Source organism: Eschscholzia californica, unplaced genomic scaffold (genome assembly GCF_041429995.1).
Source record: "Eschscholzia californica isolate CP2 unplaced genomic scaffold, dmEscCali1.0.p SCAF_3, whole genome shotgun sequence".
NCBI classification, from domain to species: Eukaryota; Viridiplantae; Streptophyta; class Magnoliopsida; order Ranunculales; family Papaveraceae; genus Eschscholzia; species Eschscholzia californica.
The window spans coordinates 63,958,410-63,973,098 of NW_028238420.1; the positions used below are offsets into that span (position 1 = coordinate 63,958,410).

Sequence of the window (14,689 nt, forward strand, 5' to 3'; positions counted from 1 at the left end):
TGAAACTCCTGTTACATCCTCGTGCACACAAATAGATTAATTCTTCTTTTTTTTTTTGAAAATTCATATTCATTTTATATTCATCTGACGATTTTCAACAAAAAAAAATAAAATAATAATTAAAAATTAAAAAAATCTATATATTAGGTTAATCTTTTTGGAGATTAAACTAATAAGTTTCGTCGCTTAAGGGGCGATGGGAGAGTAAATCTTTTTTGAGATTTTCTCTGATATCGACCTCTCATTTCTACGAACATGCCAGTAAGTTAGCTTGGTTACAATAGATCTCTTTTGAGCAGCCTAAGATTTATATTTGTTGCGTTATGTATTTTTGTGATCTAAACAATCTACCAAAAGAATATTAACCCAAAATAAAATTCTTTCTGTGGTTGCACCATAATGACCTTGCTCAAGAGTGAGTCAGCACTTCTATATCAATGATGTTACTCCGTCCAAATAGGGCACCAGAGTGTGTTTCTTGACCAAAATGGTTGGAGTAACTTTTTCCCTCTAGATACTTGGACCGCCCTGGTCGGACAAATTAACCAGTACGACTGGATGGTACAAGTAACTTCCTCCGTCTGGATACTCGACCATCATGGTTGGCCAAATCAGCTTGTAGGCGCACCATCAGTTGGCCAGTATGACAGAGCGTATTGTTGTTGTACTTCCTTTTATCTCTTAGTTCTTTATCTGCAATATCAAAACCTCCTAGCCAACATTTGTACTTCAATGTTATCGAGCCCATTCGATCGGTCAACCAAACTAACGAGCTGAGTTGTCTGACGAGAATGGGTCAAATAACTTTGTCTTGACTAGTCAACCCACCCTGGTCGGTCTACTCAACCAGTCGCCCTACCATCGGTCTATAGTGAGTCGAGTAACTATCTCTCTCTCGATACTCGTCTCGCCCTGGTCGACCAACTCAGCCCCTTCTCTCACATTTCTTGGTTCCTTTGACATTTCTCTCTCATCTCTCTCTCTCTTTAGAAATATAAAAGCCTATTCTGATAGTCTCTCCAACAACCAAACACGGCTCACACACAGTAGTGTTTATTAGTAGTAATAAAACCGCGTCCGCGTTATTCCTTCCTTCCTTGCCTCTGCCTTCTTTTACCATTTCTTCTTCTTCTTCTACCTTTCTCTCTCTCTCTAAAACAACACAAACTAGAGAGAAGAAGAAGAAGAAAATCAGAAACGAAATTGATCCTTCACAATGTCCATTAACGCCTTACCTGTCGTTACTATTCTCCTTACTTTCTTATTACTGATTCTCTTTCAACCTTCCGATTCAATCCGATCTTTCCGTCATACAAGAACCGATCCAGATTCAAATCAATTTCCAACATTTTCAGAAGCGCCGGAGTACAGAAACGGTGCTGAATGTTCGATTTCATCATCATCATCGTCATCATCTTTGTGTGATCCATCTCATGTTCATATAGCAATGACGCTTGATTCAGAGTATCTAAGAGGTTCAATGGCGGCAGTTCTATCGGTACTAACTCACGCTTCTTGTCCTGAAAACATTTTCTTTCACTTCATTGTTGCTGAATCTGATTCATCTAAATCAATTCATCTCACTCAATTACTACGATCCACTTTTCCTTCTCTTAATTTCAAAGTTTATCTTTTTAAAGATAACCTAGTTAAGAATCTAATTTCATCTTCAATTCGTCAAGCACTTGAAAATCCATTAAACTACGCTAGAAATTACTTATCTGATATCCTCGAGATTTGTGTAAACCGTGTGATTTATCTTGATTCAGATCTTTTAGTTGTTGATGATATTCAGAAACTATGGAACATTTCATTAACTAGGTCAAGAGTTATTGGAGCACCTGAATATTGTAAAGCAAATTTCACAAAGTATTTCACTGATGAATTTTGGTCTGACCCAATGTTATCTAGGGTTTTTAATGGAAGAAATCCATGTTATTTTAACACAGGAGTAATGGTAATGGATTTAGTGAAATTTAGAGATGGGAATTATAGAAGAAAGATTGAAAGTTGGATGGAAATACAGAAACAAAAGAGGATATATGAATTAGGTTCACTTCCACCATTTTTATTAGTTTTTGGTGGTGAAATTGAATCAATTGATCATAGATGGAATCAACATGGACTTGGTGGTGATAATGTTGTTGGAAGTTGTAGATCTTTACATCCTGGTCCTGTTAGTTTGCTTCATTGGAGTGGTAAAGGGAAGCCATGGTCAAGACTTGATGCTTTCAATCCTTGTCCATTGGATCATCTTTGGGCACCTTATGATCTCTACCTACCACCACCAAACCACCACCACCATCACCACCTCCACCACCAACAACAACAAAAATCAGATTTTTCCTCATCATAAGAGGTTAGATATGATTTTTCTCTAATTCTTTTTTCTTTTAGTGATGATTCATTTGTATATAGTTTCAGAAAACGATACGCTGTCGGGGTATGTAGACGGACATGACATAGAGAGAGGTCAGGATACGTAAACGGGCAGAATTTAGAGAGATAACGGGGATTTTGTCATGATATTGATCAAGCAGAGTATCACCATTGATAGTTTTTAGGTTGTAGATTAGGTAACACTACTAAAAAGAGGGTAGATTGGGTTAATGTTCTTTCTTTGAATGTTTCAATTTCTGTTTTGGGGGGGAGGGTTTGATTTGTAGTGGTTTAGAGATTTTGAAAAACCAACATTCTGGGTTGGTTTTGTAATGAGAGAAGGAAATGAAATTTGGCCTTTGTGGAAGTTGTACTTAGAAAAAGATGAATAATAGTAGAGAAATTCATTCAAATTTGTGTGTTCAAATTCTTATTGGATATCAAATTTCTGCATCTTTTTGTTTGCTTCTGATTTCAGATAAAATTTTGTGTTGTTTATAGTGAGTGGGTCATTCATGATTTGTCAGTATTGTTTTTTACCTCAATTATTTCATTGGATTCTAATTTGTATCATACAAATATTTTCTCAATTTTCTAATCCATCCTCTCTTTCACCCTATTATTACATCGGTTTTGCTCGTTGGGCCTTACGATTAGAAAGTCTTTACATGGTACAACCTGATCTGAAGTGTTCTTCTATATCTTATGGAAACTTATGGCTGATTTGCGGATGAGAATTTAAAACTCTTGCTCTTGGGCCCATATTCATCTGAAAGCGATCTACCCTAGGCTTAATATTAACCTCATTTTGCTCGGTGGAAACGGAGATTAAATTTTAGTCTAGCTTGGAAGAGCTAGAGGCAGCCGAACCAACCCTTGGTGAAGCTACCAAAAGAGCACCATAGAAAATTAGTTGCATTTAGGGAAGATGAGAATTGGTTTTTGTATTAGCATCTATAGAATATATAGAGGGTTAGAGAGTTGCATTGGCCTAAATGATTCCTCTTAGACCTTGATTATTCAAATAAGAGTTGGATGATGGCATCCATCACGGTCAACCAAGAATTGTTACCACTTATAAAAATACTGAAAAATTTAAACCAATTTAGTGAATTAACCACTCCACTCTGAGCAAATCCACTATTTATTGTGTCATGAATTAGCAGAGAGTTTGAACACCATTTGAGAAATCAAAAAATTTAAACCAATTTAGTGAATTAACCACTCCATTCTGAACAAATCCACTATTTATTGTGTCATGAATTAGCAGAGTTTCAACTTTTTACATGTACGACGACAACAACAAGAATGAAGCTTGTTCTAATTCTTTTAGGCTACAAGTTTGTGTTTAATGTTTAAACTCGACGACTACATGTGCGTAAATTGAATCTTCCTTAGACTAAAGAGGTTACTTTTAATTTTCGTGTTTATGGCACAAAAAAAAATCATGAGGTTAGCCATCATCAATAGTAGGCTGGAGACAATTACCATCTAACTCAAGCTTCATACTCAAGTAGCCATGAATATAATCAAACCTTGACCTACCTTGAACCATGGGAAATGCTTCAAAATAGCAACCTCTAAAGTCATAATTTGCTTCCCTTTTAAAGAAACACTTCATATCTCTTCTTGATTACTCTATACACATGAAATAAATCTAAAAAAAATTGAAATGAAACTAAAAACTTCTTCAAAAACCCATTAATCCTCAGAAGAATCACTTGAAGAGGAAGAAGAAGTTTTTGACTTATCCGATAAGAAATTCGCCGGCAAATATGGGAACCTCACCGCCCCTCTCTTTGGCGGTGAAGAATTCGATACATTTTCAGCCGATTCTGGTTTCTTCTTCTGCAACTTCCTAGTAATATCAACACAAACTTGATCAACCATTCCTAGAAAATCCTTCACTATAACAAACAATTGAAGTGGGTGATCACTTTTATCTTTAGAAGCTCCAGCTTGATAATATTGAGTTGTTCTCTTTACTAAATTCATAACTCTTGTTTGTTCTTCTTTCATCACTTTAAGTTCTTCTTCTGCAACTTCTAAAAACCCTTTCATCTCTCTAACAAATCCGTCCGATCCTCCTTCGGCATTAACCCGTGTCACAAAACCCTTAATCTCGCTTACGCGATTCGTTAAACTAGTACATGTCTTCACAAAAGCTTCATAATCAATGGTAGCTGCTTTTTTAACATTAATGAATTCAACACTAAGGCCTCCAATGATTGGTAAACCAAGCATCATATACTCTTTCTCTCTATCTAGTTTTGGTAATGAAGGATCTGAATTTGATCCATTACTACTAGTACTTCTTCTTCTTCCTAAACTGTTGTTTCGGTTAAGAACACAACGTTTACCTTCGAATCGAACAACTTCTTCAACAACAAAATGAAGTAATGTGGTTTTTCCATCACTACTTTTAACATCTGAAAGTTTTCTTAATGCAGTTAGGTTAAATGCATTTGCATTTCCTCTTGATGTTCCTGCATTCATTCGATTACCAGCTTTTAATATTGCTTCTAAGAGTTTCAAGAACAAACCTCGAGTTCTTAGTTCCTTGCACCCAAATTCAAGTATTTGTAATGAGTTCTTAAGTTGAATGATTTCTTGTTCATAATTTGATCGAAAAAGCATTGAATCGATTCGAATAAATGGTGAAGGAATAGCTTTGTATATATGGTATAGGAATGATTCAGCATCAGCAAGTTTTGTTGGGTTTCCATCAAACTCAAGAATTAAGGATTCTTCTTCCTCTGTTGGGCTAAATTTTGCAATCTTTTCTAGGGTTTCTGAATCAATACCTCCACCTTCAAGTAACGCGTCTAGGATTTCTTGGCGAGAAATTGTAAGAGATCGAAGAACAATAGCTATGTTTTGAGATTTTCGTGGGTCGAGGATGAAAATTTGAGCAGGACTATTAGGATTGAAGTTACCCATGTTTGGTTTTCTCTGGTTTGTGTCTGGGGATTTTCGATTTGTAGCAACATAACCAAACAGAGCTTCCATTAAATTATCATCAAACCTAGAACCAGTTAGAAGAAAATTAGATCAATGAAGAACAATCAACACAGAAAGAGAGAGAGAGAGAGAGAGAGAGAGAGAGAGAGAGTTAAATTACCTGAAAGAACCACCATTGATTTTGTCCCAGACCATTGAGTGATCAGCTTTAGCTGTAACTTTATCCCAGTGTAATGGTTTCAATTTAGCCTTACCTGAAGTAATTTCAACTGAATTTTCTTCAGATGAAGGCTCTGCTGCAATAATCTTATCTGGGTTTCCATTGGCTAGTGGTGGTGGTGGTTTTATCACTGATTTTGGTGGTGGTGGAGGTGGTGATGGTTTATTCCTTACTGCTATTGCCGGCAGAGGTGGTGGTGATGGTACAGATTTTGTCGGATGTGGTGGTGGTGATACGTGTTTTGTCGGAGGTGGTGGTTGTGCTAGTGGTGGTGATGGTTGTGGTTGTGGTTGTGCTGGTGGTGGTGGTGATTGTGCTACTACGGGCTTTCCTGGAGCTGGGGGTACGGGTTTTGTTGGAGGTGGTGGTGGTAGTGGTGGTTGTGATGTTGGTGGTGGTGGTGGTTGTGCTACTATGGGTTTTTCCGGAGCTGGTGGTGACGGTGCTTGTGCTGCAGCAGGTTTTTCCGGTAGTGGTGATTGCGCAGGTGGTAGTAGTGGTGGTGGTGGTGGTCGTGGTGGTGGTGATTTTGGGGGTTCTAGTCTCCCCAAAGCTTCAACTTCTCTGATTTCAGGTTCACCATGAGAAATACTTCCATGGGCATTCTCTGAATCAAATCGAAATTGATTAGAAGTATCAGAACCAGACGATGTACTCCCAAGTAATGGAATTTCTTGAACTAATTCAGATTTAACAATTCGATTTCTTCTACGATCAAATCTTCTGTCATTTTCATTACCATTTTCATTATCATTAATCCTTGATAATAAAACTTCTTTCTTAAAACTAGTACTTTTTAATTCCCCGCCTTCATTCTTTCGCAAATAAAGTACATCTAATCCATTTTCATCAACAATTAAACCTTTCAAATTTCCATCAAAATGTTTCTTATCATCATCATTAAAACCATTTATTTCTCTCTTGAAAACCAAATTACTTTCTTCATTCTTCTTCTTCTTATTAGAAATGACAAACCTTTGAAGAAAAAAGAAGAAAATCCCTGCAATTATAATCGTGCTAGCTGCAGTTGCACCAACAGCTTTAGCCACAGTTGTACCATTACTCGACGAAGAAGATGGAGTTTCCCTTGAAGGGTTTTGAGAATTTTTTGGATGATGAAACAGAGGAGGTGATTTTGGGGTAAAGGGTAATGGTGGGGAGAAATTAGAAGGGAAGAAAGTTTCAATATTTTGAGGAGGAGAATTGAATTGAGAGGATGAGAGATGAAAAAGTAGAGAGAAAAAGAAGAGAGAGAAAGTATTCTTCTTCTGCTTGAATGGATCAAAGCCGGCAGCCATGAGAGAGAGAGAGAGAGAGAGAGACAGATAAAATTGAAGAAGAGATATTGATTGAAAAACAGAGTTTGTTGTGTTTTTATCTTCTTTTTTGGGGGAGTTATTTTTTCATGTGGGTTTTTTTTTCAGTTGGAGCTAAATGCTGACAGTTTCAATGAAGACTTTCCCGGACTTTTTTTCTTGAAATGACCAAATTGTCCTTATTGAAGTTGGTAATTTAGTTTGATGATGAATGGGTGTTTAAGTAATTTGTGGAATTTCAAGTTGGGTTTGGTGGTTTACTCCTACTACTAATATTGACCTACAAGCCACAAAGTTTCTAAAGAAGTGGTTTCTTGTAGTGTATTAAGTTTGGGGCTTATAAAAATTAGTCAATCTTTTCTAATATTTTGCCGATTAAAATTACGAGTAATAAAAACACAGGGAGTACAACAATAATTATAAAATGAGAAAAATTCCCTTCAACTAAAAAAAAAGAGAAAAAATCAAATGGAAGAGGGAAAAACTTAGAATTTGATAAACGTTAAGCGTTTGAGATCTACCTATCTATAATGGGTGTTTGTTTATGCGAGTACTATATAATTTTGTCCATGTGTAGTATATCTTTTAGCTTTTTTAAAAATAAAAAAATTTAACTTTGAATATTTAGAAGTATTATCGTACACAAAATCAGCTACTAGTAACGACACTATTTAAAAGGTGAGCACTAAATGTCACAACTAATAAGTGTTTGGCATATTTCAATAGTTAATCAAAAGGTATAAAGTAATGCTCTAACATATCACAACCGAAATAAAATGTGATCACTAAAAGTGAGCTATCAAGGGAGTTGGTAATTTTGTCTTACCATCTTCAACTAATCTCATTTGATCTCGTAATTTGTGGGTAGTGTATCCCCACTATGTAAGACCACCTTGTCAACATTGTTGACAATTTAGCATTTTTTTTTTCTTTTCTTTAATCATATGACCTCACAAAAATATTTGTTTTTGAGGCTATGTTTTCCTTGAGTAGTTGACCAAATTTTGATTATTTTTAACTCACCATTTAAGTAGAAAGCTAACTTTTAATTGGGTTCAAGTAAAATATATATAGATATAAACATAAACTTAGTTGGTTATAGGTATACTTGGTAGTAGTAGATAGTGCAGTTACTACATGCAAACTCTATACTGGTAGTTATAAAGCTTGTTATTCCAATTACCTTATCCATAGAGATATGTAAAGAAAAGCAATTTTTGAAAAGAAAAGCAATTTTTAAAAAGAAAAGCAATTTTTGAAAAGAAAATAATGAAGTTTTGGATTTTTTTGTGAGATAAAAAGTATCTAGGGACTCATTTTCATGTTAAAACTCTCGTCTCGTTATTCTTTTTGCGAAGACGACCCCTCCATTTTTATCTTCACTTTACTACTATTACCGACCACATGTTAGAGAGTCAATTCCACTCGGTCACAACCGAGTGGGTCGGTCTCCGTTAGTCCTAATTCTATTAGGATTACTAGTCCTAGTTCTATTAGGATTACACTAGATAAAGATAGAGTTTTAGTTTTTCGATTTTACAAGTCTCCTAAGTTGTAAACCTATAAATATGTATCTCTATAGACAATGTAATCATCAAGTTGTAAGTGTTAATAAACAAGGTATTTACCTATCTCTCTCTCACTATCAACTCTCTATCATCTTCATCTCTCGATTCACTCAAGCTTCACCATCATCATCTCTCTCGGTCATAACCGAGAGACGCCATCATCAACTCTCGGTCATAACCGAGAGACGCCATCATCAACTCTCGGTCATACCCGAGAGCCTCAAGCAGTCGAGCTCGGTCATAGCCGAGAGCTTGTCATCATCTTCCTCCTCGGGTTTCAACCGAGAGCTTACTCAATCACTTCATCTCTCTCGGTTTCCACCCGAGTGCTTCCTCCACACCTCGGCTTCATCCGAGCTATCACACATAGATATTTATCGTTTCACATGGTATAAGAGCCTTCAATTTTTTTTTCTCTTGAATCATGACTACTCCCGAAGTCTCTGAAACTTCTCAAATTCATGCAATCACTAATAGTGGACCGTTTGAAGTTCATCACTCGGATTCTCCCACTACTATTGTCATCACACCGCTTTTAACCGGTGATAACTATTCCTCATGGTCACGAGGAATGTCAAAAGCCTTACGAGCTAAAGGCAAACTCGGTTTTGTTGATGGAAGTATCGATAAACCTACCGATCCTATCGAACTAGAACAATGGGGACGATGTAACGACCTTGTTTCTAGTTGGCTTATTAATTCGGTTGATCCACCTCTTCGATCATCAATATTATATGATGAGACGGCCTATGATATATGGCATAATCTCTATGACCGTTTTCATCAACGGAATGCTCCAAAGATTTTCCAACTCAAGAGAGCAATTTCTTGTCTTAAACAAGACAATTTCGATGTTTCCACATACTTTACCAAACTCAAGGCTCTTCAAGATGAACTCAACTCTTTGCTACTTACCGAGCCTTGTACATGTGGTCATGGTCGCTCCTTGGTTGAACGAACAAATCAAGATAGAGCCATGGAGTTTCTCCAAGGTCTTAATGATCGATTCTCCTCAATTCGGAGTCAAATTTTGTTGATTGAACCATTCCCTTCTATTCTTCGAATTCATTCTCTTATTAAACAAGAAGAGGTTCAACAAAACATTGTTTCTCCAATGAATATAGATAACAATGCTGCTGCCCTAGCCGTTGGTTCCAATGAATACAATCAAAATCGGTCTTATGGTTCCGATAAACAAAGACCCAAACGACAACGACCGTTTTGTGATCATTGTAAACTCCATGGACATGATATTTCCACATGCTATAAACTCCATGGTTATCCACCAAACTACGGTCAACGTGGAAGACCACGTTCTCGGCAAGATTCGGCCACCAACTCGGTCACACATCAAAACGATGTGGGGGTGCCTACAGCAACATCTCTCACCCCGGAACAATATCAATCGGTTTTGGCATTGTTAGATCAACACAAACAGCCCACAACCTCTATCCGTCTCAACAAAGATCCACTCGTTAATCTCACCGGTAAGTATACTTCTTCTTCTTACCCTCCTTGGGTTATTGATTCCGGTGTCGCTAAACATATATGTTCGGTTTTATCCCGATTTTCTTCCTACTCTCTTGCTCCTCCGGATTTATTTGTTAGATTACCCGATGGATCAAGAGTTAAAGTACACCATATTGGTTCGGTCTATTTTTCCAATAGATTTTATTTACAAGATGTGCTTCATATTCCATCTTTTCAATTTAATCTCATATCTATATCTCAAATTTCTAAATCTCTTCGTTGTACCGTCTTATTTGACAATGACTTATGTCTTTTTCAGGACCGAACAACGAAGATGGAGATTGGGCATGGTAGTCTTCATGACGACCTTTACTTCCTTCGCACGGAGCGTCAAATTTTTTCCGTTTCCAATTTAGTCCAAGATAAATCTAGTCATGAGTCTTTTTTTTATGGCATTGCCGTTTAGGCCATCCATCTTTTTCTCGTTTTCAATTTTTTAATTCAAGACTTCCATGTATGAATTTTAAATTTTTATCAAATAAAGTGTCGTGCGATGTTTGTCCACTTTCTAAGCAATGTAGATTGCCTTTTCCTACTAGCACTACTTCTTCCACTCATATATTTGAGTTAGTTCATGCCGATATATGGGGTCCTTTTCCGGTTCCCTCCACCTCCGGGTGTCGTTATTTTTTGACCCTTGTTGACGATTTTTCTCGTTGTACTTGGATATTTCTTCTAAATTCTAAATCGGATTCTACTATTCAAATTAGGAATTTTTCTAATTATGTTCACACACAATTTAATTGTGTGATAAAAACGATTAGATCGGACAATGGTTCCGAGTTCATAAACCATTCTCTCCAAAGTTGGTTTCTTGAAAAAGGGATTATCCACCAACGAAGTTGTACTTATACCCCTCAACAAAACGGTGTTGTAGAGCGAAAACATCGCCATATTCTTGAAGTCGCTAGATCTTTACGACTTCAAGCTCACCTCCCTCTTTCGTTTTGGGGAGAATGCGTTCTAACCGCCGTCTATCTCATTAATAAATTACCCACACCTATCCTTGATGGGAAATCCCCTCATGAAATTCTCATGGGTGCTCCTCCGAATCTTTCCCACTTACGTGTGTTCGGATGCCTTTGCTATGCCCGTATCCCTTTGGTCAAAACCAAGATGGACGCCCGGTCCTCCGCCGGCATCTTTCTTGGCTACCCAAGTGGTCAAAAGGGTTACCGTATCTACGACATCTCTACTCAACGTATTTTCATCTCACGGGACGTTACATTCTTCGAAAATCGTTTTCCAATGGCTTCTCCACCTCCGGAACAAGCTCCTCTCGCCGACCCGTCTCCATCCCTCTCTATTGATGATGACGGAACCTTTAATTTTCCGGTGAATACCGAGCCTCCTCCCGATTCACCATCCGACAGCAGCAGGTTCACCGAAGAACCCACTGTCCCTGTCGTCCCGGTTTTGGATTCTGTTTCAGGGGTGCCTCCAGACACCCCTGCTAACACACCTTCGGAGGTGCCGACAGAAAACCCTACTTCCCCTACGGGGGTGCCGACAGATTATTCTGAAGCACACCCCGCTTCAGGGGTGCCGACAGAACCCCCTGTCACCACTCCCGGTTCGATCTCTTCTCTTGAACCGACCGCGACCGGTGCTCCCACTTCCGGCGCTCCCGTCGTTGACTCCGGCAGACCGGTTCGGTCTCGCCAACCTCCTAGTCATCTCAAAGACTATGTTTGCTCCAACACCACTACCGTCAAGTACCCACTTGAAAACTATTTTTCAATAAACTCTTTTTCAACTTCTCATCAACAATTTCTTTCCTCGGTCTTGTCCTCGACCGAACCCACTTCCTTCACCCAAGCAATGAAATCTTCTCATTGGAAGGAGGCCATGGCTAAGGAAATTTCGGCCTTGGAAGAAAACAAAACATGGACTCTCACTACCTTACCACCCGGCAAGAAGCCTATTGGTTGTAAGTGGGTGTATAAAATAAAGTTCAAACCCGATGGCTCCATAGAACGCTATAAAGCTCGCTTAGTGGCTAAAGGCTATACTCAAATAGAGGGGTTGGACTACAATGATACTTTTGCTCCGGTTGCTAAACTTGTAACCGTTCGAGTTCTTCTCTCTCTCGCCGCCATTAAAGGCTGGTCTCTCCATCAGTTGGACGTTAACAATGCCTTCCTCCAAGGTGACCTCCATGAGGAGGTTTACATGAAACTTCCCCCCGGATTTTCATCTAAGGGGGAGTCTAAAGTATGCCGCCTTCATAAATCTCTTTATGGTCTCAAACAAGCATCCCGTCAGTGGTTTTCCAAATTTTCCTCCGTTCTAATTGAACGTGGTTTCTCTCAATCTAAGAGCGATTATTCGCTTTTTACCTTTCGTTCCTCCTCCACTCAGATTTATGTTCTAGTCTATGTGGATGATATCATTATCACAGGAAATAATGATCATGCTATTTCCAAGTTAAAATCTTTCCTAAATAATGCTTTCTCCCTAAAGGATTTAGGACGTCTCCAGTACTTTCTTGGTATTGAAGTCTCTCGTTCGTCACAAGGCATTTTTTTTATGTCAAAGAAATATGCACTTGATATTTTAAAAGATTCTGGACTGACCGCTGCACGTCCCTCTGAGTTCCCTATGGAACAGAAACTTCGACTTAGTCCCACTGACGGTACACCATTGACGGATCCGTCAGTTTACCGTCGCCTAATTGGCCGGCTTCTCTACTTAACAGTTACACGGCCAGATATCGCTTTTGCTGTGAATAACCTCAGTCAATTCATGCAAACACCCAGTCAGGTACACCTAGACGCCGCCCATCGCGTACTACGATACTTGAAAGGTACCCTTGATAAAGGAGTATTTTTATCCGCAAACAGCTCTCTCCATATTACAGGTTACTGTGATTCAGATTGGGCTGGTTGTCCTTCGACCCGTAGATCAACTACAGGATATTTTACAATGTTGGGATCTAGTCCACTTTCATGGTAATCAAAGAAGCAACCCACCGTTGCCAAGTCTTCGGCAGAAGCAGAATATCGAGCTTTAGCCATCCTCACATGCGAATTACAATGGCTCAAGTATTTATTGCTTGACTTTGGAATTGATCACTCCGATCCGATGACAGTTTATTGCGACAACAAAGCCGCTCTCCACATTGCTGATAATCCAGTATTTCACGAACGTACCAAACACATTGAGATAGATTGCCACATCGTTCGTGAGAAGATCAAAGATAACGTCATTGCCACGCGCTTTACAAGTTCAGACTCTCAGCTTTCAGATATCTTCACCAAACCACTCGGGGCAGAACCGTTCAGAAACATTATTGGCAAGTTAGGCGTTACTTCCATTCCCGCTCTAACTTGAGGGGGAGTGTTAGAGAGTCAATTCCACTCGGTCACAACCGAGTGGGTCGGTCTCCGTTAGTCCTAATTCTATTAGGATTACTAGTCCTAGTTCTATTAGGATTACACTAGATAAAGATAGAGTTTTAGTTTTTCGATTTTACAAGTCTCCTAAGTTGTAAACCTATAAATATGTATCTCTATAGACAATGTAATCATCAAGTTGTAAGTGTTAATAAACAAGGTATTTACCTATCTCTCTCTCACTATCAACTCTCTATCATCTTCATCTCTCGATTCACTCAAGCTTCACCATCATCATCTCTCTCGGTCATAACCGAGAGACGCCATCATCAACTCTCGGTCATACCCGAGAGCCTCAAGCAGTCGAGCTCGGTCATAGCCGAGAGCTTGTCATCATCTTCCTCCTCGGGTTTCAACCGAGAGCTTACTCAATCACTTCATCTCTCTCGGTTTCCACCCGAGTGCTTCCTCCACACCTCGGCTTCATCCGAGCTATCACACATAGATATTTATCGTTTCACACCACACCACAGCACCTTTTCCATCTTTCTCTCCCTCCCTTTCTCTCTTTCTCTTCCCCCCTCTCTCCTTCTCTTTCTTGCCCCTTTCCTTTCTTCTTCTCTTTCGAGTTCTGCCTAAAACCCGAGAGAGAGAAGAGAAGGTGAAGTAGGAGATAGAGCTAGTAGCAGAAAGTGGCGGTGATGCAGTGTGGTCGGTAGTCATGGAGTGATTTTTATGCTTATTGAACTTTTGTATAAATAACATAGAAGTAGAAATAAACGTGTCCCCATGCCCCATAGGATGACTTTAAGGGTTATATATGGCCTAAGATGTATTTGACCATTAATTAGTTATTGAGCTTATCAAATTCATGATGTATTGTGTTCATGATATATCTCACTCTCTGATGGGGTGTATTATTATCGATATCTGGATTATTCTTTCCTCTGTTTGTTTCATATTTTCATGGGTTTCCTTCATATCTATCTTGAAACTTATGTATAAATGAACTAAGCAGGTAGTAGTGCTGGCACCTAATATCCCAGCCAATGTATGATGAGCTTCGTTTTCGGGTTCCAATGGCTGGAGCTGTACTTGTCCTCTCAACATTAGACATGACTCATCCATGGTTGTCTTTCCTCTTGAATCACTCAGAAGCCAACTACCAAAAGCCAAAAGGGCGTCTTGTTCAGAGAATCATCCAGAATATGAGTCTTATTGCTACCCGATGACAAGATTTTGAGATTATAAGACCAAATGAACTCGACCCTAGATCCATACTATCTTCGTATGGAAAATCAGACGTAGGATAAGCGAGTGTGTTAGGGTAAAAATGGATCTAAATGTGGGCGTGAATAATGGCAGTGTATCGGGTAACAA

At 38.7% G+C, this 14,689-nt stretch overlaps 1 protein-coding gene and 1 pseudogene across 2 annotated transcripts; one reads left to right on the forward strand and one right to left on the reverse strand.

Moving 5' to 3' along the window:
• The first annotated feature begins 295 nt into the window (after positions 1-295).
• Positions 296-2,792, forward strand: LOC147553216 (putative galacturonosyltransferase-like 9 pseudogene; annotated as a pseudogene). Its single transcript, XR_015238698.1, has one exon. The product of XR_015238698.1 is annotated as a putative galacturonosyltransferase-like 9 pseudogene (transcript).
• A 1,148-nt stretch (positions 2,793-3,940) lies between these two features.
• LOC147553217 (formin-like protein 4) lies at positions 3,941-6,982 on the reverse strand. Its single transcript, XM_086672033.1, has 2 exons — positions 5,501-6,982; positions 3,941-5,404 (listed from the first exon to the last, which is right to left on the reverse strand). The coding sequence occupies exons 1-2, from the start codon at positions 6,856-6,858 to the stop codon at positions 4,081-4,083; spliced, it is 2,682 nt and encodes an 893-aa protein (XP_086528159.1). The 5' UTR covers positions 6,859-6,982; the 3' UTR covers positions 3,941-4,080.
• Positions 6,983-14,689: the final 7,707 nt, after the last annotated feature.